The 25,289-nt window shown below is 37.1% G+C and overlaps 1 protein-coding gene across 6 annotated transcripts in view; it reads right to left on the reverse strand.

The window, feature by feature from the left end:
• ENTREP2 (endosomal transmembrane epsin interactor 2) overlaps positions 1–25,289 on the reverse strand; it is a 446,252-nt gene that overhangs the window by 114,480 nt on the left and 306,483 nt on the right. For all 6 annotated transcript variants that reach the window (XM_077869147.1, XM_077869126.1, XM_077869136.1 and 3 more), the window contains one exon: positions 15,857–15,967. In XM_077869147.1, coding sequence (XP_077725273.1) covers positions 15,857–15,967 — 111 coding nt within the window. The remainder of the gene's footprint in view (positions 1–15,856; positions 15,968–25,289) is intronic.

The following is a 25,289-nucleotide window of genomic DNA, read 5'->3' on the forward strand; positions in this document are numbered from 1 at the left end:
GGAGTAGCATAAGGAGAGGGAGAAGCAGGGTCCCCAATCCCAGGACCCCAGGACCATGACATGAGCCGAAGGACACTTAACCAACTGAGCCACCCAGGCGCCCCTTTCCTGCCTCATTGTTGAGCTGGGACATCTTACCTCATCTTCTCTGGTCCTTGGACTGGGGTTTATACTATAGGCTCCCTGTTTCTTAGGTCTTTGGAGTCCAGCATGCAGACAGTAGATCATGGGACTTCTCAGCCTCCACAACCATGTAAGCAATTCCTCATAACAAATCTCTTCATATATAATAAATTCCACATATGTGTTTTTATGTAGTGACTACAGACACTTTCTGTATGTGTATATATGTTGACTCTTTAACAATGCAGAGGTTACAGGTACCAATCATCCACATGGTTGGAAATCTGCATGTAACTTTAGATTCCCCAAAAACTTAACTACTAATAGCTTGCTATTGACTAAAACACTTACCAGTAACATGAACAGTCAATTTACACATATTATGTATGTTATGTGTGTTATATACTGTATTCTTATAATAAAGTAAGACAGAAAAAAGAAAAATGTTATCATGAAAGGTTTAAGGAAGAGAAAATGCATTTACAATATAGTACTGTATTGGGAAAAAAAATCCATGGAGTGCACCCATGCAGTTCAAACCTGTGCTCTCTGAGGGTCAGCTCTCTGTCTCTTACTGATTCTGTTTCTCTGGAGAAACTTGACTATTAATATAACACATAATACAGTATTTCTACCATAAGGATATAATAGATGTAAATAACCTCAAGATCATGGAAAGAAGAGTGTATTTGTTTTTTAAAAAGTAAGTGGTGAGTTAGAATATATATTATTTTTGGGTTTTTTTAAAGATTTTATTTGTTCATGAGAGACACAGAGAGAAGGCAGAGACATAGGCAGAGGGAGATGCAGACTCCTGGCAGGGAGCCCAGTGTGGGACTTGATCCTGGGACTCCAGGATCACACCCTGAGCCAAAGGCAGACACCCAACCGCTGAGCCACCCAGGCGTCCCTATTTTTGTTTTTAATAGAATGTATTTAATTGTAATTTATAGAAGTTAATTTTTAATAATGGCTATAACTAGATCACAAAATCTGATAATTTAATAAGCCATTCTCCCAAATCGATACAAGTCTGTTCCAGCACACCCTTTCATCAGTAGCTACTTCTGCACATAAATGAAGGTAACAGTTCCTAACAAAATCATAATCCCTTCTGCATCCCTTAAATGGACTTGGAAATAAAGGTAAGGCGGAAGTTTTAATTCCCAAGTACATCATGCCTTCCTCCTTTACTACCAAATGCTTTTCTTTCATCACCTGCTCTCCTGGGTACTTTGAAATATTCTTTGCTCATTACTTTTAGGAAAAGAGGCTGTACTCTGGCTTCACCTACCAGAAATCATGCATCATACCTAGGAGGCACTCATAGGGGAGAGGCTGAAATAAAGCTCTCCAAACAAAAATACAAACAAACAAGAAAAGAAGAAGGTAGTGATCTGCTTCCCATCAAAACACTTGCCCAGGTGTCATATCTCCTGAGGCCACTTTTTATTTTGTTCTTGCAGTTACAGGTACATAACAGAAAACCTGAGCAGACACTAGAGATGTCCAATTAGTGTGCAGATAACAGGCACAGCAGGATCAGGGACAGCCAGGCTCTCCAGCTGACAAGGATATATTTGCACTGTCCCTGGAGTGTGATGAATCTAATTAAAAAGGACTTAGGGTCAGAAAAACAGTGATGTGATCATAGGTAAGCACAATATATTCATGTTACTGTTTACTTATAGGGAAGGATACTTCTCCCAGTTACATGCTTGATATAGCTGGAGAAGAACTCACATTTCTTACAAAACAACACATTGTTTTCACTTCTCTTTTCTGTGACATAGAAGTTATGATTTAGGATCCTTGAAATTATTCTCTATACAGGAAGCTACTTCCCATGTATTCAGTGATTGACTTTGATCAAGAATAAATGAGACAAAAAAAAAAAAGAATAAATGAGACATTGTCTTTACTTCCACTGCCTAATGCTTCTTATCCTCTCCTTTTTTAGCTGTTAGTATCATTCTAAAGTTAAAATATTACATAAACAGAACTGTAATGATTTGCCAGTGGTTGTGAATACAGGGTGACTAATGCCAGCACCTGCTAGCTCTCTGACTTAACTCCCAACACCTCAGTTTCTTTACCTGTAAAGTAAAGATAAAATAGTACCTGTGCCCTATTGATAGTTGTCAGGAGTAAATGAATCAACATATATAATGTGCTCAAAGCAATACCTTCAACATAGCAAGTGCTCAAGAAACTCAGCAGTCATCACATAACAATTAGTAGTAGTTTTGCATAAAACTATCAAAGAGCACATTTCAAGCTTCTATCTAAATATATATTAAAATGAGTTAAATATCTACCATTTATGAAATTTTTCCACCTAAGTTTCTAGTTCCTGTGGCAATACCGAGAAAGAAAAATATTTTAATCCACTCCATACTACAGTGACAGAGATTATGTTTGTTTTCTTCTTAATAAAATTTGTATCTGTGTTTAAATTTGCCAAAAACAAGGACAAAAATGAATGTTCAATATGGTCATGTCTGTGCCTCTCAGTATAGATAAATATGGTGTGCTAGGGGAAGTGCACACAATGGCCCTTATTTTTATTTTAAGATTTTATTTATTTTGAGAGCGAGAGAGAGCAGGAGAGAGCACACGAGTTGGAGACGGAGAAGCAGGCTGCCCCATCCAGCAGGGAACCAACGGAGAAGCAGGCTGCCCATCCAGCAGGGAACCAATGTGAGATTGGATTCCAGGACCCTAGGATCATGACCTGAGCCAATAGTAGCTGCTTAACTGACTGAGCCACCCAGTTGCCCCCCAAAACTGCCTTTAAAAGAATGAGGGACTCCCTTCATATAGTTGATCAACTTGGGGGTTAGGATGCCAACATCCTCCACATAGTCCAAAATTCACATATAACTTATGATTTCCCTAAAACTTCACTGTTGACCAGAAGCCTTACCAATAATAACAGTTGATTAACACATATTTTATGTTATATGAATTATATATTCTATTCTTATAATAAAGTAAGCTAGAGAAAAGAAAATGTTATTAAATCATAAAGAAGAGTAAGTACATTTACAGTATCGTATCTATCTAAAAAAATCCACATAAAAACGAACCCATACTATTCAAGGGTCAATTGTATACTTCCACAGAAATGTCTGAAATAATATCATTGAGCAGGGAAAAATGTCTAAAATGATATCATTCTGTAGGGAAATGAGACAAAATTATTTAAGTCTATTAAAAAAAAACTATATGAGGGGTGCCTGGGTGGCTCAGTAGGTTAAGCAAGTGCCTTTGACTCAGGTCATGAACCCAGGGTCCTGGGATCAAGCCCTGCATTAGCAAGGATTCTGATTCCCCCTCTCCCTCTGCTCCTCCCCCTTGCTCATGATCTCTGTCTCTCAAATACATAAAGAATCTTTTAAAAAAAACTATGTGAAAAAATCTCTCTGTGCATATACATGTACACATAGATGTACATAAATATATATGTATACAGAGAGACTTGGATGCATCATAAAGTAATCGCACAGGATGGCAGGGAGTGGGAGGTAGAGAGTGGGAGGGAAACTTTCATTTTTATTCTAATTTATGTATTTCTTGTGTCTTCTATAATAAGAACTATTAATATTTTATTTCCTTTTTTAATAATAAATTTATTTTTTATTGGTGTTCAATTTGCCAACATACAGAATAACACCCAGTGCTCATCCCGTCAAGTGCCCCCCTCAGTGCCTGTCACCCATTCACCCCCACCCCCCGCCCTCCTCCCCTTCCACCACCCCTAGTTTGTTTCCCAGAGTTAGGAGTCTTCCATGTTCTGTCTCCCTTTCTGATATTTTATTTCACATTTAAAAAGGGAAACAGCATCTTTTCATTTGAGACAAATACTTATCAACACACATAATGCATCACATCATAATGATCTGCATTTGAAGAGCATTCTGTTATGCTATCATTTAAAAGCAATGTAAGAAATAACATACAGAATTGTCAATCACTATGCTGTACACTTGAAACTAATGTAACATTGTGTGGCAACCACACTTTGATATAAAATTACAGTTTTAAAAAAGCAAGAAAAGTGTGAACCAAAACCCAAAACTTTTGCAGAATGAACTGATAAAATAAAGCCACAGGAAAGGATTTTTAAACACAAGTTTGATGCTGTACTATTTCATTGCAGAAGCAGCTTCAAATGAAACAAAACGTGAAAAAAAAAAAAGAAATAAAACGTGATGAGGCATTTTAAAAGTCTTTTGAAAACCAACAATGTTTTTTTGTTTGTTCGTTTGTTTGTTTTGTAATTAACCTAAAACAGCATGTTAACTTAAAATCCCTTTTTTGCTTTCCTCTGGGGCTCTTAGGAAAAGAGCAGCCAGGAGCCATTCACTGGTTGATTCACTCAAAGGCACTGTGGGTTGGGAAAGGCACCAGGCCCAGGGTATAACACAGAGGTAGTCTTTTCCCTTCTGCTGCTTTGCCAAGTAGGAAATGATGAGGGAGAGGCCAGTCTCTGGAGGAAAAGAATGCCCTAGGGGAAGAATATCACAGGTGGGGAGCCTCTGGGTTAGGGTGATTCAGGGATCATCTCTGAGGATGTACCACCTACTCTTGGAATCTAGAAGATGAGAAAGAACCTCCCACTGCTGGCCACCTGGGAGGATGAACACCACCCCAACCCACCCTCCCCATGCAGAGAGTGCAGCTTGTAGGAGCAGCTCAAGATGAGAAAGAGCCTGGAGCTCCCATGGCTGGGGACGGGGTGGGGTGGGGGGCCAGGGGCACCCCTGGAAAGGTGGGGAGAGGGGAAGGGAAAGCATGGGAAGTCTGGGGTGGAGGAAGCCATACTGGAGGAAGTCACACCAAGATAAGCTATAAGGAAGGGTGGGGGATGTTAAGGACCACCACCTGAAGCTGTAGGAGAATAGAAAAATGAGGAGGCCTGGAGGGTAAGTGGGAAGCTGGATGGAGGAGGAGTGGGGCAAAAGGACTCCACAGAAACAGGAAAGAGGAGGGACCTGAGGCACTTGTGTGGCTCAGTGGTTTGAGCGTTTGCCTTAGGCTCAGGCCGTGATTCCAGGGTCCTTTGATGGAGTCCCATGTTGGGCTCCCTGCTCAGTGGGGAGCCTGCTTCTCCCTCTGCCTGTCTCTGCCTCTCTCTGTGTCTCTCATGAATAAATAAATAAATAAATACTATCTTTAAAAAAAAAAAAAATATATATATATATATAGGAGTGACCCAATCAAAGAACTCACAGGCCACAAGGAGTGCTCTCTGAACAGCATTCCAGGTGCAATGGAAAGCACTGGATTGAATTTATATTTTGAGAAGCTCTCCACACAAAAATCTGTGAATTAATTCTGAACCTAACACACTGAGAAAAGATATACATATATACACATATGTATTTAAAAGACACATGCTTTCATGTAATAGTATTAGAAATTAACAGTAAAAAGATTTAAAAAAAAAAGAAACGAAAAAAAAAATCTAGGTACCTAGAAAGTTAAGCTGAAACAGGAAACAGGAAAACAGGAAATTATAAATTTCAGTAATGCTTAGATTAAACAGCAAAGCAACAATGAATTATCATCTCATTGTAATTCAATGAAACTCAGGGAGAGAGCCCTGTGTACCTCTGTCATTCCACTACAAAAGGTAGAAAGTGAACAAAATAGTCCTTGGGGAAGTAGAAAGGGTTAATAAAATAAAACATGGTCAACGAAACAACTCAAAGAGTAATCATGGTTAATAAAACTGGCAGCTGGTTCTTTGAGGGGAAAACGATTTTTTAGAAGGTAAGGGAGAGGAAGCATAATCTAGCATTAGAAATCTGAGAAGACATCAACCAAAAGGCTTTTAAAATTACAATAGCCTTATTGGGGTCCAAATCACATACAATTCACCTATTTAAAGTTTACAATTCATTGGTGTTTAGTATCTTGACAGAGTTATACAGGCACAGTCAATTTTAGGACATTTTTATCACTCCAAAAATAAACCATAAGCTCTGCCCAAACCCCCCATCTTCCCTCATGCCCTCCAGCCTTCCCTCATGCTTTCTATGTCTATAGATTTGCTAAACAGTCATTTTTTAATTATTAAAGAACATTACCTGTAGCCTTATAACAATACAAGAGATGAAGTACACAATTTTAGAAAGATACGTATAAACAAAAGTACACAAAACAACATAAATAACACAATGACCCTATGTAAAAATTTAAAAGCTGCCAAATCAACTCCCCAAAATGTAACAAACTGTAATAATTCCTGGGATCTTTAAATGGTTTCAGAACACAGATCAAACCACATGCTTCCACATTCATTCCATGAAAGCAGCATAATTCCAATATAAGAACTGCACAAGTCACAACTAAAGGTAAATTGTAGATTGGTCTCATGTATGAATTTAGGCATACAACTCTTAAATAAAATATCAGCAATTTGAATGTAGCATAATAGGTTGTGTCAGAAGCGCTTGGACCAAGGAGGACCTATTTCCATAACACAAAGCTGGTTCAGCATTAGGAAATCTATTAATGCAAATCACTACATTAATAAACTAAAAGAGGAATGTTGTATGGTCAGCTTCACAGATGTCGAAAGATGATGATAAAATTTACATGCATTCTTGATTAAAATTAAAATCTCCAAGAGCCAGGCCAGACGGAAGTGCTGTGAGTTATGAAGGGCACTTTTTCTCATAAGCTGACAGCAACCATTACGCTAAATGGTGACTCCTCAGGTCAACCCCTTTCATTTTGAACCCCCTGAAAGTCAGGAATGAAACATGGTATGAAAAAGGTCTCTTATGAACCAAACTTTTCCCTTGTGTATCCTCATGGTGAATAAGAGGTAACAGAAAGTTTGGGCTGATCCAGATGTACTTGGGAAAGTGACCTGGAAGTTCTGGCTTCTTATGTCACACTGCTTTCTTAGACACTACACAGCAGTGTGGGAATGCTCTGCCCACCTCACTCGCCCTTCAGGAGTCAACCTTATCAGGAAAGCTGTGTGTTGGGAGGCAGGCCTTGGGCCTCTGAGACTCCCACATGTTATAAAAACTGTAGGAAAACAGGCCATGGCTCTTCTGAGTCAGGGTAGCCTGTGCATACTTGAACCTCTTCTGTGAGAGTGGTACACAGCTTTGTAGATAAGGGCAAGGGAAGTTGTTGGGCCACCTGATGATATGAAGGGGCTCTCCCTTCTTTATGCCCTGCCTCTTCCCTTGTGTCTTTCTATGAAGCTCAGTGGTTAGATTAAAAGCCTATTACACTGCAGGGTACTGAATGCCAACTTAAAACTCTATCAATGGGGAAACCTGGGTGACTTGGAGGTTAAGCATCTGCCTTTGGCTCAGGGCATGATCCTGGTCTGGGGATTGAGTCTCACATCGGGCTCCCTGTGAGGAGCCTCCTTCTCCCTCTGCCTATGTCTCTGCCTCTCCCTGTGTCTCTCAGGAATAAATAAATAAAATTTTTAAAAAACTTTATCAATGTAAAAAGCCAAGAGAAAATATACAAGCTATAAATTTGCATAATAGACAGGCAACACCCTTAAGTTCACAGGTATATGGCAGTCCACCTGGACATGAAAAGATATGTTGGAAAAACTTTTAGAATGAATAAAAAGAGTTCTAGAAAACAAACAAAAATCAATACCACTTCTACTTTTGTAAAGATAGAGATGTACCTTTTCCTACTCCTCTAAGTACAACTAAAAAAACCCTGGACATTAGGTATCAAATGTATATTAAAAGACTGGAAAGAAAAAAAAAAAAAAAAAAGACTGGAAAGTATAAAGACAGACCGGTTAGGGACCCAGGACCCAGGGAAGGGAACAGCAATGAGTTTCCTGGATTTTCTTTTTGCCTCATATATCCTGTAGTTGGAGGAAGACCTGAAGACAGATACCCCTTTCCCTAACACCCACAGTATTGAGAAGACCACAAGGAGAATTTGGGTTTCCACTGCACCCAGCAATAGGAGGTGCAATCCCTCCTCTTCCAGGTTAAATGAGCACCACACAGTGGTAATGAGACCACCTCCCAACCCCATGTTAGTATAAGCCACCTGGGGAGCAATAATGATGGATTCTCACCCTTCCTAGCAAGGCAGGTATCAGTGGAGGCCTATTGGGGAAAGGCAACTCTTGCCCCATCAAGGAGAAAATCATTCATAGGATCTAGGGGTAGGTAAAGAATGCTTATACTTAACACCCAAAGCATGATCCATAAAAGCAAAATTGATAAATTAGACTTTATCAAATTAAAGACTTTTGCTCTTTCAAAGATCCCATTAAGAGGATGAAAAGGCAAACTATAGACTGGGATAAACATTTGCAAAGCACATCTTCAACAAAGGACTAGTATCTAGAATATAAAGAACTCTCAAAACTCAACAGTATAAAGAAAATGGGCAAAAGATGTGAGATATGACCAGACACTACACCAAAGAGGATATATGGAACACAATGAAGCACAGCAAAAGCTGCTCACCATCACTATTCATCAGGAAAACCACCACAAGACATAACTCCATACCATGAGAATGGCTCAAGTTAAAAAAAAAAAGTGACAACCCCAAATGGTGGCAAGGATGCAGAGAAATGGGACCTCTTATACACTGTTGGTCGGAAGGTAAAATATGATTGACAATCTGGAAAACAGCTAGGCAGGGTCTCAAAAAAACCTAAACATGTGCCTGCCGTACAATCCAGCAATTGTGTTCCTCGGTATTTATCTAAAAGAAATGAAAAATTATGTTCATGCAAAAACCTTTATGTGAATGTTCATAGCAGCTTTATTTGTAATAGAAAGTGGAATTACTGCAGATGTCCCTCCCCAGGTAAATGGTTAAACCAACAGTGGTATATCCCTACAGTGGAATCTCACTCCATGGAGTAAACAGGAAGAAATTCCTGGTAGATGGCAGCTAACTGAATGAATTTCCAGAGGATTGTGCTGACTGAAAAGAGTCAATTCCAAAAGGTTACATACTGTATGATTCCACTTATGTAACATTTTGAAAATTAAAAAAATAACAGAAATGGAGTATTCTAGCAGATTAGTGGTTGCCAGGGGTTAAGGAGGGAGTGGAGGTGGAAGGGAAGTGATGATGGCTATAGAAAAGCAACATGAGGGGACCTGTATGGTGGTAGAAATGTTCTGCATCTTCACTGTATCAGTATAAAGTAGCCTAGTAAAATGTTAGTAATGTGGAAAACTGGGAAAAGTGACATAGGTCTTTCTCTATAATTTCTTCTTTAAAAAAAATTTATTTATTTATTTATTTGACAAAGAGAAAGAGCACAAGCAGGGGGAGCAGCAGAGGGAGAGGGAGAAGCAGACCTCTCTCACCCACCCCCCGCAGAGCAAGGAGCCCATGTGGGGTTCGATCCCAGGACCCCAGGATCATGACCTGAGCCGAAGGCAAACACTTAACTGACTGAGCCACCCAAGGGTCCCTCTCTGTATAATGTCTTGCAACTGTTTGCAAACCCATGATTATCTCAAAATGAAAAGGTTAATTTAAAAAAATCAATAGCTTTCCTATAGCATAGCAATAAGCAATTATAAAAAAAAATAATGAAGAAAAATACCCTTGATATTAGCATCAAAAACTGCAAACAAATGAGAAAAGTTAATATAAAATGTTTAACCACTTCATGAAGAAAGCTGTAAGACTTCCCTCATGACACAAAAGACCTGAAAACAGGAAAGAAATAATCCATTTTTGGATTTAAAAACTTGATCTTCATAGAACTCAATTCTTCCCAGTGTATCTATTCCTTCAATGCTGCTCCTATGGAAAAACAAAAAAAAGCAGCTCAACCTCCCTAGTGACCAGAGTATGCAAATTAAAATAATGAGATTTTATTCTTCATCCTTCAGAATCACAAACATTTTCAGCATTGGTAATATCTAATGCTGGCATGGAGTAGGACATACTCATTCCTACAGACTGCAGGTGGAAGTATGCATGAACATAATCCTTTCTGGAAAGCAGTATCTATCAAAACTTTTAATGCATTTAGCCTTTGGGCCATCATCAATCCAAATTTTAGGAACTATCCTACATAAATATACACAGGTTTGGCTACAGACTTATTTATAATAAGACTATGGGCTCCAGGGCAGCCAGGGTGGCTCAGCGGTTTAGCACCGCCTTCAGCCCAGGGCCTGATCCTGAAGACCTGGGATCCAGTCCCATGTCAGGCTCTGCCTGTGTCTCTGCCTCTCTCTCTCTGTGTCTCTCATGAATAAATAAATACAATCTTTTTTTTAAAAAAAGACTATGGGCTCCAGCATAATTTATGAAATTAGAAGTTTGAGACCATGTAAGCACCTTGCAGTTGGTGGCTTGTTACATAATGTGTACAAGTTGCATCCATAGAATCTAATGCAGGAATCAAAAACACAGACTAGATATGAGGCTATTTCTCAGTTTTACATATAGAAATTTCCATAAGGGTGCATGCCACCTGAGATAATAAGGGGTTTTCTTAAACTTCTGTAGTTTTTAATTTTTCAATGGATACATTTCAAATAAACAAAATAGATATATTTCTGGAAAAATATAACAAGAAAGGAAGAGAAATAGAAAATATAAAGCAGTATGAATACAAATAAAAGGAGTAAGAACATAGATATTGACCAAAGACACTTTTAAGACAATTCAATGTATTACTTTCTGTTAATAAATGTGGAAAGATCAATACATGTTAATAATACAGACATTGTCAAAAGCTTAGAAATAGGGACAACTGGGTGGCTCAGTGGTTGAGCGTCTGCCTTTGGTTCAGGGAGTGATCCCAAAGTCCTGGGATTGAGTCCCACATCAGGCTCCCTGCAGGGAGTCTGCTTCTCCCTCTGCCTATGTCTCTGCCTCTCTCTGTGTGTCTCTCATGAAGAAATAAATAAAACTCTTAAAAAAAAAAAAAGTTTGGAAAGAAATAGAAAAAAGCTGGAGTAGAAAATGATGCCAAATAACTGTTTTATAAAATAGTGTTGGACCCAGAGAAATATATACTTGAGTGTCAATATCCATCAAGGAACAGTAAATTCCCCAGGTTTCATTTATTCAACTAATTTTTATGAAATTACTACAATCATGAAACAAAGTATGGAAGGGCAGGAGAAAACCAAAAACTATAAATTAACTGCATGAATTGAATGAAAAATATAAAACAAAAATCACGAATGAAAGTGAAATATAATACATAAAGTAAACTGACAGAATCCAATAATATTTTTAAAGACTATGGGGATTTCATTCCAATTATGCTCTATGTTGCTTAATTTGGAGAATCTATGAGTATAACCTGTCATACCAATGGATCAAAATAAAAAATATATAATTTTAACAGATGTCCAAAGAAAACTTGATAAAATTCAACCTCCATTTGATTTTTAAAGACTGTTAGTAAAATATGAATGGAAAATTATCACCCTCACGTTATAAAATGGCTATCTGAAACTATCGTTCAGCATCATGTTTGACAGTAAATCATTATACTCAGGAACAAAATGTAGACAACAAAATGTCATTAATATCTAATGTTATTTTGATAATTTTAGACAAAATAACTACATGGCATAACAAAACAAACACAAACACTGGAAAGCAGAGACAATATTATAATTAATTTCTCTGACAGACTATGGATCAAAGACTCAATTGTACATTCAATGGCACATACTATTAAATATAAATAATAAAAAATCACTAAAAATCTTATCTGCCATTAGGGGCGTCTTGCAATAAAAAAATAATAGTTTTTAGGGACACCTGGGTGGCTCAGCGGTTGAGTGTCTGTCTGCCTTTGGCTCAGGGCGTGATCGAGTCCCGCATCAGGCTTCCTGCGTGGAGCCCACTTCTCCTTCTATGTCTCTATCTCCCTCTCTCTGTGTCTTTTGTGAATAAATAAATAAAATCTTTAGAAAAAAAAATAATTTTTAAAAATGCACCCACCAGAGCAGCAAGTTATTTAAAATTTATAACACTAAACTTTAAAAGAAATACGGAAAGTCCACATGTGTATTTATTAAAACTATAAAAACATAATGATACTTATAGCAAACTACACGCAAGATCTATGAAATATATAAATATTAAAAAGTGAAACCCTAAGATTCTGGGAAGGAAACAGGAAAACTTTTATAATTTTGGATAGGGAAATGCTTTTCTAGACAAAACATATAAGCCAGAAATCATAAGGGTAGAAATATATAAACGAATAAAATCAATTTGAGTATGTGAAATTACCACATAAGAAAGAATACCAAAAAAAGTAAAAAAAAAAAAGAATAACAAACTATGAAAAAACATATATAACAAAAAAAACATATATAACAAAAACGCATATAACAATGGGCCGTTTCCTTAATATACGAAGTGCATTTACAAATCAATTGTGAATAGCAACATCCTCACAGAAAAATAGGCAACACAAATAAACTGGCAGTTAGCAAATAAAGAAATCACATCTAAATAAACATACAAGATGCTCAACTTTACTTTTAATTATTTTTTTTAAAGATTTCATTTATTTATGAGAGACAGAGAGAGAGAGAGAGAGAAGGGCAGAGACACAGGCAGAGGGAGAAGCAGGCTCCATGCAGGGAGCCCGACTTGGACTCGATCCCGGATCTCCAGGATCACAGCCTGGGCTGAAGGTGGCGCTAAACTGCTGAGCCTCCCCGGCTGCCCTACTTTTAATTAAAGAAATGCAAATTCCACATTAAGATCTTCCACTTTTGTCAGACTGGTAAGGACCAAAAAACATTCTGATGATACACAGAAGTTTGCATGCATCTGGGAAATCGGCCACAGTCATGTACTGTTGGCAAGAGTCTGGTGTCCCATCTTTGGAGGATAATACAGGAATAAAATTCTAAATTTAAAGTGCACTCTTAAGCTTTGACTGAAAGGACACGCTTAGTAATTTTTTCTCAAGATCTGCTCGTACATTCTACTCTGGTTGGCCACTGTACCTCTTACACTTAGGTCAGTTCCCACAGCAGCAGCACAGCCACTCTATTTGTGGAGTAATGAATGTGCACAAAGGGTAATCTTCTCTGCCATGTTTGTTTTAGCAGAACACTAGAAACATCCCTAACCTGTCCTTCATTAAGTGGCAGTTAAATAAATTATCCTGCATCCATCCATCCAGTGGAATTCTCTGCTGCTCTCTATTTAACAGCTGGGCAGATCTCCAAATGCTGTTATACAAATGTCGCCAAGCTACACGGCTGGCTGACAAAAGCAATGTGAATAATGATGTTTAGAATAGACTCCCCATGAGTGTAAAAATGATAATACATAAAATAAGCATACAAAATGTCTGACTACCAAAAACTTTCTAGAAGGGGATGAGGATTTGGAATATATATATATATATAGTATATATACATACATATGCAGATTAAATGAGTTAATTTTTAATAATCCATAGGAAAAGGACAAACACACATATAGATACAGAAATGCACTAGGTGTCCTAAAGGAAAATAAGAACTGCACTGAAGGATTTATAAAAACAATTTGGAGAAACGAAAACACAAACAATGCTCCTGAATGGGAAAACACGGTATTGTTAACACATGAATTCTCTTCCAAGTCAATCTATAATTTTAATGTGATTCCAGTTCAACTCTCAAATCTATTCCTTTTGAGCCTTGACCCAAAAAATTTAAAACTCATCTGGAGGCTAACTTCTAAGAATATTTTTGAAAAGTTGATTAAAGTCTGGAATGGAGGAGCACCTGGGTGGCACAGCAGGTTAAGCATCCAATTCTTGGTTTCAGCTCAGGTCATGATCTCCCGGTTGTGAAATCAAGTCCTGTGCCGGGCTCTGGGTTCAGCATGGAGTCTGCTTCAGATTCTCTCTCCCTTTCCATCCCCCTCTCTCAAATCAATAAATAAACAAAATCTTTTTTAAAAAGTGTCTGGAAAGAGAGTGGGATTAAGTTTAGGATTAAGGTTTAAAGTCAGAAAAATGTTGATGATTCCATGGTACTATATAAGCAAGATGTATGTGAAAGTGCACTTGTGTACATGATGTTCCTTTAATTTAATTAGGGGTTTCCTGAAGGCAGAAAGGAATAAAGGAAATTGAATCTACCTGCTTTATCTTTTCATGCTGCTGTGACATAGGAAAAGAGGGTCTGAGATAAGACCTAGAGGGATCAGCCTTTCTAGGCAGGGTACAATGTGGGCCTTCTGTTTGGTCTAGACCACTGTGCACTGTCACTTCTCATCACCCTAAACACTGTGTCCCACACACAAGGCCTTGCATTAAAAAATGGGGATCAGAGGAAAAAATGGCCAGCTCCTTGTCAGTTGCCAGATGTTATTATATTCACAGGACCTAGTATTTAGGAATAAAGGGGCTGACCCTAGCTATGGAGACAAGTTGGTAAGGTGGCGCTATACCACCTTGGTATATAAAAGTATGAATTACTTTCTGTATAAAGTATGAACTATGAAAGTATAAACTACTTTCTGATGGTGGTGGGGCTCCAGGTTTTATCAATTATTAGAAGTCATGAGCAATACTGCACCATACCAAGGATACTCAATATATCACATCGGGATAAAATCTGATCAGTGTGGTCTAGGCCACACTGAACAGAAAATAACAAGACAGAGTTCTCACAATGAGTTTTTTGGAGCTCAGTTAGGTGCTTCTGCATTGAAACTGTGCCAACTTACACTCATCCTTCTAGCTTTGATGGATAAAAACTGTAGAGAGCAGCAGGCTTCCCAACAGCTGCTCCTTTGAACTCAGACAGCATGGCCACAATAAAAGGAAGCATGGCTCTGCTACAAGAAAAGCAGCAGATAATTCAGGATGGCCCCTGACCTCTCAGAAATCACAGCTGCAGGCCCAGCAAATGCACAGGCAGCTGTGGAGGAGAATAGTTCTAAAAGGTAGCCCTGCGTCTCCAGGATAAATCAGGAAATGCAAGTGTCCACCTCTGGCAGCTGTGGTCATATTCCGGAGTTAAACTAACCCTTACTGAACTTGACTGTCCCACCCGGAAGCACATGTTACCATCTCGGGAGCTAAGTCACTATATGGAATGAAGCTTCTATCTGGCAAACTACGTACTGATCTCATACTATGTACATAGCACACTGTCTACCATTTTCCTAGATCTAAAAGATAATCTACTGTTTGAAAACAAAACAAAATGTGAACTAAATTATTTCAATGTACCCATTATCAAACTTATATGTATATGGCACTTAAAACTGACTTACAAAATTTATTTTTAAAAATTCAGTGCAGAGAAAAATCAATGCAACAAATGCCAAAATATAATCATTACTAAAAACATTTGCTCTCAAACAGTACTATACTGTGATCCTTAGAAATACACTATTAGCAACTGACTTACAAGTAGGACAAGGTTTAGTTTGAAATAATTTTTAGAAATGAATCAACTTAAATTCCTTCCAGTTGATAATGGAGTCGGTCAAAGATGTATCAATCTAAAAGGAAGGCAGGATGGATTTTTTATGTCAGTTTGGCTAGGCCATAAGCTCCCGGTTTTTCAATGTTGCTGTGAAGGTATTTTGTAGATGTCATTAAAGTCCATAATCATTTGACTTACAAAAAATTCATTATGCAATTATAAGACATCAGACTAAATCCAAGGATATAATCAAATTTATTTTTGAAATTACTTTCAGGCAAAATCAAAGCCTATGACCTTTTCTAAAAGGTTTGCATTTCATTACTCACCAACTGACAGCCTTCTAGGGAGTTGACTAGCTGAGCATTCTGACAGGAGAGAATTGAACCAGCCAAATTCAGCATTACACACACTGCAGAGAGCAGCATGAAAAAGGTTATCTGGAAACAAACCAAACAAAAATTTATTATTCACTTGGAGAAGTTTGAAGGAAAAGTGATTTGGCTTCAAAAAAGTTTTAAGCTGATCAAATAATTACATGAGTAATAGTTGCATTTTTTAAAGGATTGTATTATTTCTCAAAGTTTGATTTACACTGTAAAATTTTTTAAAGGCTAAACTTGAAAATACTCTACACGAGACAGTCTCATAATACTTTTATATCGTCTCAAAAATAACACTTTAGAATTTAGTAAAGAAAACCAACAGAAAGAAGTTTATTAGGAGGCCTTTAAATTTAATTTTTTTATGGAAAATTTCATACCTATGCAAAACCAGAGAAGATAGCTTAATGATGCCCCCCCATGTACCTATCATCCAGACTCAACCACTAACTCTAGATTATTTTGTAGTAAATATCAGACATGATATAATTTCATCCTTTCAGTGTATATTTCTAAAATAAGACTTTTTGAAAATATAACCAAATTAATGTCATCACCTCTAGAAAAATCATTCATTAACATCAAATGTTCAGAGTTCACATTTCTTTAATTGTCTCAATTTTTTAAAATAAGTTTACAAGGATACAAAGGAGCTCCATATAGTACAATTGGTTGTTCTGAATCTTGATCATTGTTTTTAATTTTTTTCAGTTGTTAGATACAACATATCATAACATCATACTGATGTTTTTGATTCAAATTTAGAACCACGGAGTTTTTACTTAATCACATCAAACTTATATCTCTATTTCCTTCCAACCATGCCAAAAATCTTATTTCTCATTGCAATTATCCATCCGATTCAATCTCATGATACCCACACAACAGTCCCAAAATAACAATACTAATACTAGCACTAAAAACATGATTATTGAAAAGTTTAAAATTTTTTTAAAAAAACATTTTATTTATTTATTCATGAGAGACACATACAGAGAGAGGCAGAGACATAGGCAGAGAGAGAAGCAGGCTCCAGGCAGGGAGCCTGATCTGGAACTTGATTCCAGGACTCCAGGATCACGACCTGAGCTGAAGGCAGACTCTTAACTGCTGAGCCACCCAGGCGTCCCACATTTCAAGATTTGTATATTTCTTTCTATCCTTAGAGTACATTCTACCAAGAAAAAGTAGTCAAATTATGGTGTTTTAGAGTCACTAGAGTTCCTTGATGTGTGCTTATGCTACTGACTGAGAACACAGATTCATTTTTTTTATTGTTAGTTTTTTTGAATTTAGTTTTGTTTGGAACTGTATAAAAGGATTCTGAAGTCAAATACATAAGTTTCAAACAAGTCTAGTTTTTATTCTAATCTCCATTTTGTTCCCTTGCTTCTCCTATAGGTAGCCATTTATTTTTAAATCTTACCCTTCCATTATTTGGTTTTTAGTAAAGACAAATAAATATTAGCATACTATACATATTTTCTCCATCCACTTTTATTTGACCAAATATCGTGGAAAGCACTTAATAAGAGTACACAGAAATATTCCTTTTTTAGCTATATAGTACTTCATTGCTCAAATGTACCATAGTTTATTCAACCAGGTTCCTATTGATGGATATTTGGGTTGTTTTGGTCTTTTGTATTTTACGGTAAATAATGTTGCAACAAACAGCCATATTCATTTTTTATTTTTTAAGATTTACTTATTTATTTCAGAGAGAGAGCAGGAGGGAGGAGCGGAGGGAGAGAGAGTAAGCGAACTCCATACTGAGCAGTGAGCCCAATGCAAGGCTTCACCTCACAACCCTGAGGTCAGGACCTGAGCAGAAACGAAGAGTTGGTCGCTTAACAGTCTACGCCACCCAGGCACCCCTCCATACATCTTTTTAAATGATTGCCAATATGACTTTGGTATATATGCTTAGGAAGAGGATTGTTGGATCAAAAGATAAATATTTAATTTCGCTAGACACTGCCAAATTCCCTAACATAGAAGTAATATCATTTTTTTTCATTCCTACCAGCAATGTATTAAAAGTAAGAAGGTCTTAATTTTTATTAATACCTAAAATGTTTTGAAAAAAATACCTAAAATGTTTTGGCTAAATTAAGTATAGGAAAAAAATCAGTATTATCATTTATTACCCATAAATGTATCTCCACCAAATATAGCAAAATTTCTTTTTCCTTTAAAATACACACACAGGGTAGAAAACAAAAGAGGATATTTTGTTAATTTAGGAAATATTTCAAGTTCATGTTAGTAATATTTTAGTAATGATTCTAGTAGCTGTAGATTTTTACAGCATCCTGTGAGATTTGGCTGCACAGAGGTGAGCATTAATTTTCTACATTAGATGTCACAACAGTACCATATTATCAATCAAATAATATAGAAATGAACTAGTCCACAAAGTTTCAAAATGGTGCTCAGAAATAATTGTTAAAAACATTGGGACAGCAATCTACACAGAAGCTAAGAAAAGAGACTATTGTGAGACACAGGTGGTATTCAACAATATAGAAAGTTGAGGAACGCTAGAAAGTTGAGGAACAAAAGGGATAAGATTTTTTTTCATGTTTACTCTTGAAAATAATGTGCTAAAATACAAAACAAAAAATTTACCATGTTTTAAATTATGTATTTATTGTGATTGTACATAACATGGAACGGACCACTTTAATGGTTTTTGTGTGTACAGTTCAGTGGCATTAAGTACATTCACATTGTCATTCAGCCACCATCACCGTCCGTCTCTAGAACTTTTTCATCTTCACAGACTGAAACTCCATGCTCATTAAACACTAACTCCTCACTCACTGTTCCCTTCAAATCCTGGAAACCAGTAGTCTACAGTCTTTCTTTATGAATTTGACCACTCTTGGGATTTCATATAAGTGAAACCATACAGAATTTGTCCTTTTGTATCTTTTTTTACTTAGCATAACATGTTCAAGATTCATCCATATTGTACTATATGTCAGGATTTCCTTCTGTGTTAAGGCTAAGCACTAAAAGTATAAAACTCTTAGAAGAAAACATAGAAAGCTTTATGGCATTGGATTTGGCAATGATTTCTTAGATATGGCAGGCAGCAAAAGAAAAAACTAGGTCTTTGATCCATTGTGAATTATTTTTTTGCATATGGTATAAGGTAAGAATCCAACTTCATTCTCTGCATGTAGAAATACAGTTTTCCAACACCATTTGTTGAAGATTGTCTTTTTCCCATTGAACGATCTTGGCACCCTTGCCAAAAATCATTTGACTGTATTTGTGAGGGTTTATTTCGTGGCTCTCTATTCTATTCCATTGGCCTATATGTCTGTCATTAACACCAGTAGCATGCAGTTTTGAGTACTGTTTTACAAAAAGTTTTGAAATCAGAAGTGTGAGTCCTCCAACTTCGTTCTTTTTTGAGGATGCTTTGGTCATTGGGGGGTTGCTTAAAATCTCATATGAATATTAGGATTGGTTTTTCTCTTTCTGAAGACAAATGTTGGGATGTTGATAGGGATTGCATGGATCTGCAGGTCACCTTTGGCGCCTTTCAGCCTATTAAAATATTAAGTCTTCTAATCCATGAGCATGGAATGTCTTTCCATGCATTTATGCATTCTTTAATTTCTTTCAGCAATATTTGATCATTTTCAGTGTCTTTCACCTATTTGGTTAAGTATTTAATTCTTACCATGTTATTGCAAATGAAATTATTTCCTAACTCCTTTTTCAGATTGTTCATTGCTAGTCTATAAAAATGCAACTGATTGTTGTACTTTGATTTTATATCTTGCAACTGTGCTGAATTCATTTATTAATTCCAAGAGTTCTTTTAATGGAACCTTTAGAGATCTACCTGTAAAATCATGTCATCTGTAGCAGAGATGATTTTACTTCTTCCTTCCCAGTGTGGATATATTTTATTTCATTTTCTTGCCTAACTGGATTTTCAATACTATGTTCAACAGTAGTGGTGAATGTGGGCATCCTTGTCTTGTTACTCATCTTAGAGGAAAAGCTTTCAGTGTCTCATCATTAAGTGTTAGGTCACCTGTGGGTTTTTTTATATAGTGCCTTTACTATGTGAAGGAAATCTTCTGTTTCTTGCTTGTTGAGTGCTTTTACCACAAAAGGGAATTTTTTCAAATCCTTTTTCTACATCAACTAAGATGATCAATCTTTTTAAAAAAATTAATTCTGTCAATGTGGCATATTACACTGATTTTCATGTATTTAATCACCTTGCATTTCGGGAATAAATCCCACTTGGTCATAGTGAAAAAATAAGATTTTAATTTTTTTATGTAAACAAGGTCATGACATTTATTTTGAGACCATACACCTTGACTCTATTCTGGTGTTCTACCTTTCCCGTTATCCTTCTAGGGCACATATACTATAGGCATTGATTCACAAAAGGTGGGGACCTAAGGTTGTTTTAAACCTCAGATAGTCACAGTCTTTGCATGCTCACGCCAGGGCTTTTTTAACAGGTCAGATCTTTAAAAACAATTTGATTTTTTTTTGGGGGGGGGCATATGCCAATAGCCACATCTATACTTGTTTTCTAGATATACATCTTAGATTTGCTATATATATCCTATCATGTTCCTCTTTCTCTCTCTACTTGATTGTGTACTTTCGGTCTTCATGTATTTGATGGACAGACTACATTTAAACTCTTTCTCTCATCTTGTCCTTTAAAAAATATGAGACATCCAACTCCTAGTTAAGCCTAAACCGCTTTAATACATTCATGTGTATTGACAATGGGAGTGACAACTATACCATAGATTTGATTTTTGCCCCAAGAATGTGGTTTAATTTGCTTTTGTAGCTCAGTTTTATTTTTCATTGGTTGGTGATTCAGAAGCACTTGCATATCCATACACTTCTGGATTCTCTGTATTCTATTCATCCCTGAACATATACCAGCCAAGTGTCTTCCAATTTCGTCTCTTTCTTAAAAATTTTGCTAGATGCAGCCACAGGCACCAACATTCATGCTACTACTGCTGTTTTCTAACTTTAGAATTACAGGTTCATTAGGTGTATAATCTGCTTCTTCAAGTTATCACAAAAGTCGCTTTTACCAAATAGTTTTCCATTATACAACATGTATGGTCATCTTTCCAACCTCCTCTGAATCAGGGTAAGATTTCTGGATCAATTTCTGGACCAATCAGGATAGGATAGGTTAAAAATAACTCTAAAATCTCAGTGGCCTAACACAATGGAAGTGTATTTTTAAATTTTTGTTATATAGGAAACAGGTCAAGTGGTTTTTGCCCCAGGTTCACTTAGCCAATCAAGCCAGTGAAGGCTTTACTTTAGCGATGCTCCTACAATCATTTCAGCCATGGAACTTAAAGTTCCTGCCTGGAGATGTCACATGCAATAGCTGTTCACATTTCATTGGCCAAAGAAGCCACATGACCACGCTCTACATCCAAAGGATGGGGAAGTACAGTCCTACCATATGCTCTGAAAAGAAAGAACTGGATGATTTGTGAACATCCCTAATAACCACAACATCCATATACTGCTCTTATACTGTAAATTCCCTCTGTGTTATCTAATCTAAGAACATGAAGTATGGCTCCATTTATGTTGATGACTCTTATTTTTGTCTTTCTCCCAGCCCTATCCTACCATTATATGAACAACTGTCTGCTCAACATTTCCACCTGGATATACCAGAGCTTTCTCATAATCACTTAGCACAGAAAATCAAAATCAGGAAAATCCTCCTGAAATGTTGCCCAACTATCGGCATCACCAGTCTCCTTAATTTCCCACATTATAGGTGTGAGATGTCTTTCACTCACCCTTCCTTATTTTGACTGCACCCAATAAATCAGCAAGTCCTATTAATTCTACATAAGAAATCTTGCCATCTCCACTAGTGCTATAATTTCAATGATCATCATCTTCTCCATGGTGGCTTTTCTTTGTTCTTCTTGCTTCTGGTCTTGAATCCCTGGACTCTGGAACCAGAATTATCTTATTAAAATACGAATGGATTATCAAAAGCAGAGTCCTCTGTTTTATTCACTGATGACCTCAAGACCATAGCCAAGCATTTGATCTATATCTGTTGAATGAGTGAATGAATGAATGAATGAATGATGTCACTCCTGTGCTCAAAATCCTTCAGTAGTATCTCTCTGCCTTAATAAAACTCCTTGGCTTGGATTTCCAAGACCCAATACACCTTGTAAATGGCTGACCTGGCCTTTTCCTATTTCCTCAGCCTGTCCCCAGCTTTTCCTGCCACACCCTCTACCATCTAGCCATAGTATCTCTTAATTCCTGAAAATCTTCAAGTTTCTGTTCACGTTATTTTCTTTTCCCAAAACTGCATGCTGCTTTGCCTGATTCTTACTCTTCTCTAAGCCATTATCTGATATTGACCTCTTCTGAGAAGCCTTCATCGACCCCTGTAGATGAGGCTGGATTCTCTACTATAGAAGCAGAGATCATGTGTATCTTGCCCACAGCTGCATTCTCAGCTACTAGTTCACAGCAGGTGTTGAGAAATGTTTACTGAATGAATACAAGGTTGTAGGGAGAAATCCATAGGCAGCAGCTGCACAATGATCAAAATGGAAATGAGTATCTGCAAGAAGCAAGGCAGGGAGGAAACAATGTCACTGAAGATCAGCTTGACAGTTCATCAAACACTTATTGCATATATGCCAAGCAGAGGGCAAGATGACTAAATGTCAGCTCTTATTAATATGACTATGCAAGAAGGGATTAATGGACCATTCATTAACTCCTTCAGCATATTTTGAGCCTCTATCAGGAGCCAGATGCTGTAAAAAGTGGTGTGGATGCCAAAACAGATAGATGCAGACTCCCCTCTCTGGTCAAGGTCCAATAAAATCACCCAGACTCTAATCTGACTATCCACAGTCTGGTATATTTTAGGGAATGATTTTGACCTGGGAAAGGTCCTTTGTCTTTACATCGTCAGAGATCAGTACTGCTGCAATGGCTCTCCTAGACTCAATTTCAAGTGTTACTACAAAACCAAATTAATTTGTGGACATGGACATCAAGATATGGTTTTAGTCCATAGAAAACTCTTCTACTTAGATTTTCAAAACTTTCAGTTCAATCCCAAGCAAGCAATGAACACACATTTTGGTAACTACAGAGCTACTGATAATCTGTAGCAGAATAAATTCCATTTGGAGTCCATTAACTTTTTGGCCGTAGAATAGGGAAAAACTATTTTGAACATCTGAGACCAAGACAAAAAAAAAATAAGTTATTAACCATGGATCTAAATATTTAGGCAGATTATTAGTCTAACAATGAAAAAAATTTTAAACCATAAAAGCTAATTAGTCCTTTAAAACATATCTTATGAAACAAAATACACTGGGATATTAGTAAAGGAGATAGGAAAAGGGGTCTGAGCATATAATGGGCTAGATGTAAATGCAGGGCAACACAAGGGGAAAAAAATCCAACAAATGATGGCTAGAGTTGTCATAAACTCAGTAATTTCTCATAGGAATTGGATCCTCCGAATCCATGTTTGCTGCCTTCACAAATGCCAAAACACAACTGATAACATTTAACTATAACATCTCTCATATAAGGGCAAGAAACAATGACTCATTCTTTCCTTAAAAAAAAAAAAAAAAAGTGCCTAGGGGCACCTGGGTAGGCTCAGGGGTTGAGCATCTGCCTCCAGCTCAGGGCATGATCCCAGGGTCCTGGGATTGAGTCCCCTTGAGTCCCTGCATCAGGCTCCCTCCTGGGAGCCTGCTTCTCCCTCTGCCTATGTCTCTGCCTCTCACTCTGTGTCTCTCATGAATAAATAAATAAAACCTTAAAAAAAAAGTGCCTAAAATGAAAATCTAAATTGCCAAATAAGGAAAAGGCATTTTTAAGTTTTAGAGGGTACTTGTGTAGGCCTGCTATTTCCCAGTGAGAAAAAAAGGAAAGCTCACAAAAGGTACAAAACGAGATAACTACCATGAAAAGACTCACCAGTAAACACAGTGATTGTGTTGCTCTGTTATCATAAAAGGTCAGCTCTTTCCTTTAAGTTTACCTTCCAGTTCATCTTTAGAAATCAGCATGTTTTGCAGTCTTCAAGCTGTCATTACACTAATTCTATATGGCTTGTATGTTCTTTCTTCATATGGCCTAACATTTAAACCTTCTCAAATCTCTTCTTCCCATATAAAACAAAACAAATAAAACAGATTTGCAAATGTGTATGGAAGCTCACTGTATTCCCTCATCTGCCCTTAGGGCTAGACAATTTATAACCAGAGAACAGGATTTGATATTCAGAAACTCTGGAGTATCCCAAGGCTGGGCTAACTACAACAGAGCTCTGAAATGGCCAACTTAGTACTTGTTCTGTTAAATAAATGGGAAGGAAATAATGAAAAATCCTATTTTTCTCATCATGTACTCATAATAGGATCTTTCCAACAGTGACAATTCTCTATACAGTTATGCAACAGGATGACAAGGTTTTATTTACATGCTCAAAGTAAAGCTATATGCCGATATAAACCAAGAATTCGTATTATATTTAAAACACTAGAGTTTGCATGAAACTCAAGAAGCCCTGAATAACCAAAACTCCTGGCCAAAACTGGCGCTTGGAGTATAACCAAAAAAAAAGAGTGAAAGCAAAAATAATGTTGAGACTGCAAAAGCGGATATAAATGAAGATGCTAAAGAACTATTTTTAAATCAAAGGAAAATACTAAGAAAACTTTGTTAATATATCAGAAAATAGATGAAAACATTTTCTAGAAAATAAAGTGACCAAAAGTAATTTGAAGAGAAAACCTGAACATCCCATTAATGAAATAAAATCAGTAGTTCAAAATCTACCCACCAAAAACTCCAGGCCTAGAGCCTCTTACAGATGGGTTTCTTCAAAACCTTCAAAAACATGCAATCCTTCTCTAATATGGCAAAAGAAAAGCAGCCCAACCATTTATGAGAATGGAACAATGTTTTTTATTTCCTGGGCAATTCAGTGCTAAAGGCATGAAGTAGAACAGAGCAAGATACACATGGGAGGGGAATGAAAGGCAAGGAGCCCAAGGAACTGGAGCCCAAGCATTGAGGTGGGTGTAAGCCCAAGAGGGCAGCTCCTGTGGGATGTCAGCTCAGCACTAGGGAGTAAAGGGCTCCCCACGTGGGAGGGTGGGGCAGTCACAACAGGAGACTGGTTATATATAGGGGGATTAATCAAATACACAGTATAAGGATAATGGGATCTGAGTTACTCATTATCGGAGAGAAGATAGGTACAAATAGAGGGGGGAAAACCAGAAGAACACTGGTATTAGAATAGGAATGACGTTATCAATATAATCTGAGTTTTCAG

The sequence above is a fragment of the Canis aureus genome, chromosome 2 (assembly GCF_053574225.1).
Source record: "Canis aureus isolate CA01 chromosome 2, VMU_Caureus_v.1.0, whole genome shotgun sequence".
Lineage (NCBI taxonomy): Eukaryota > Metazoa > Chordata > Mammalia > Carnivora > Canidae > Canis > Canis aureus.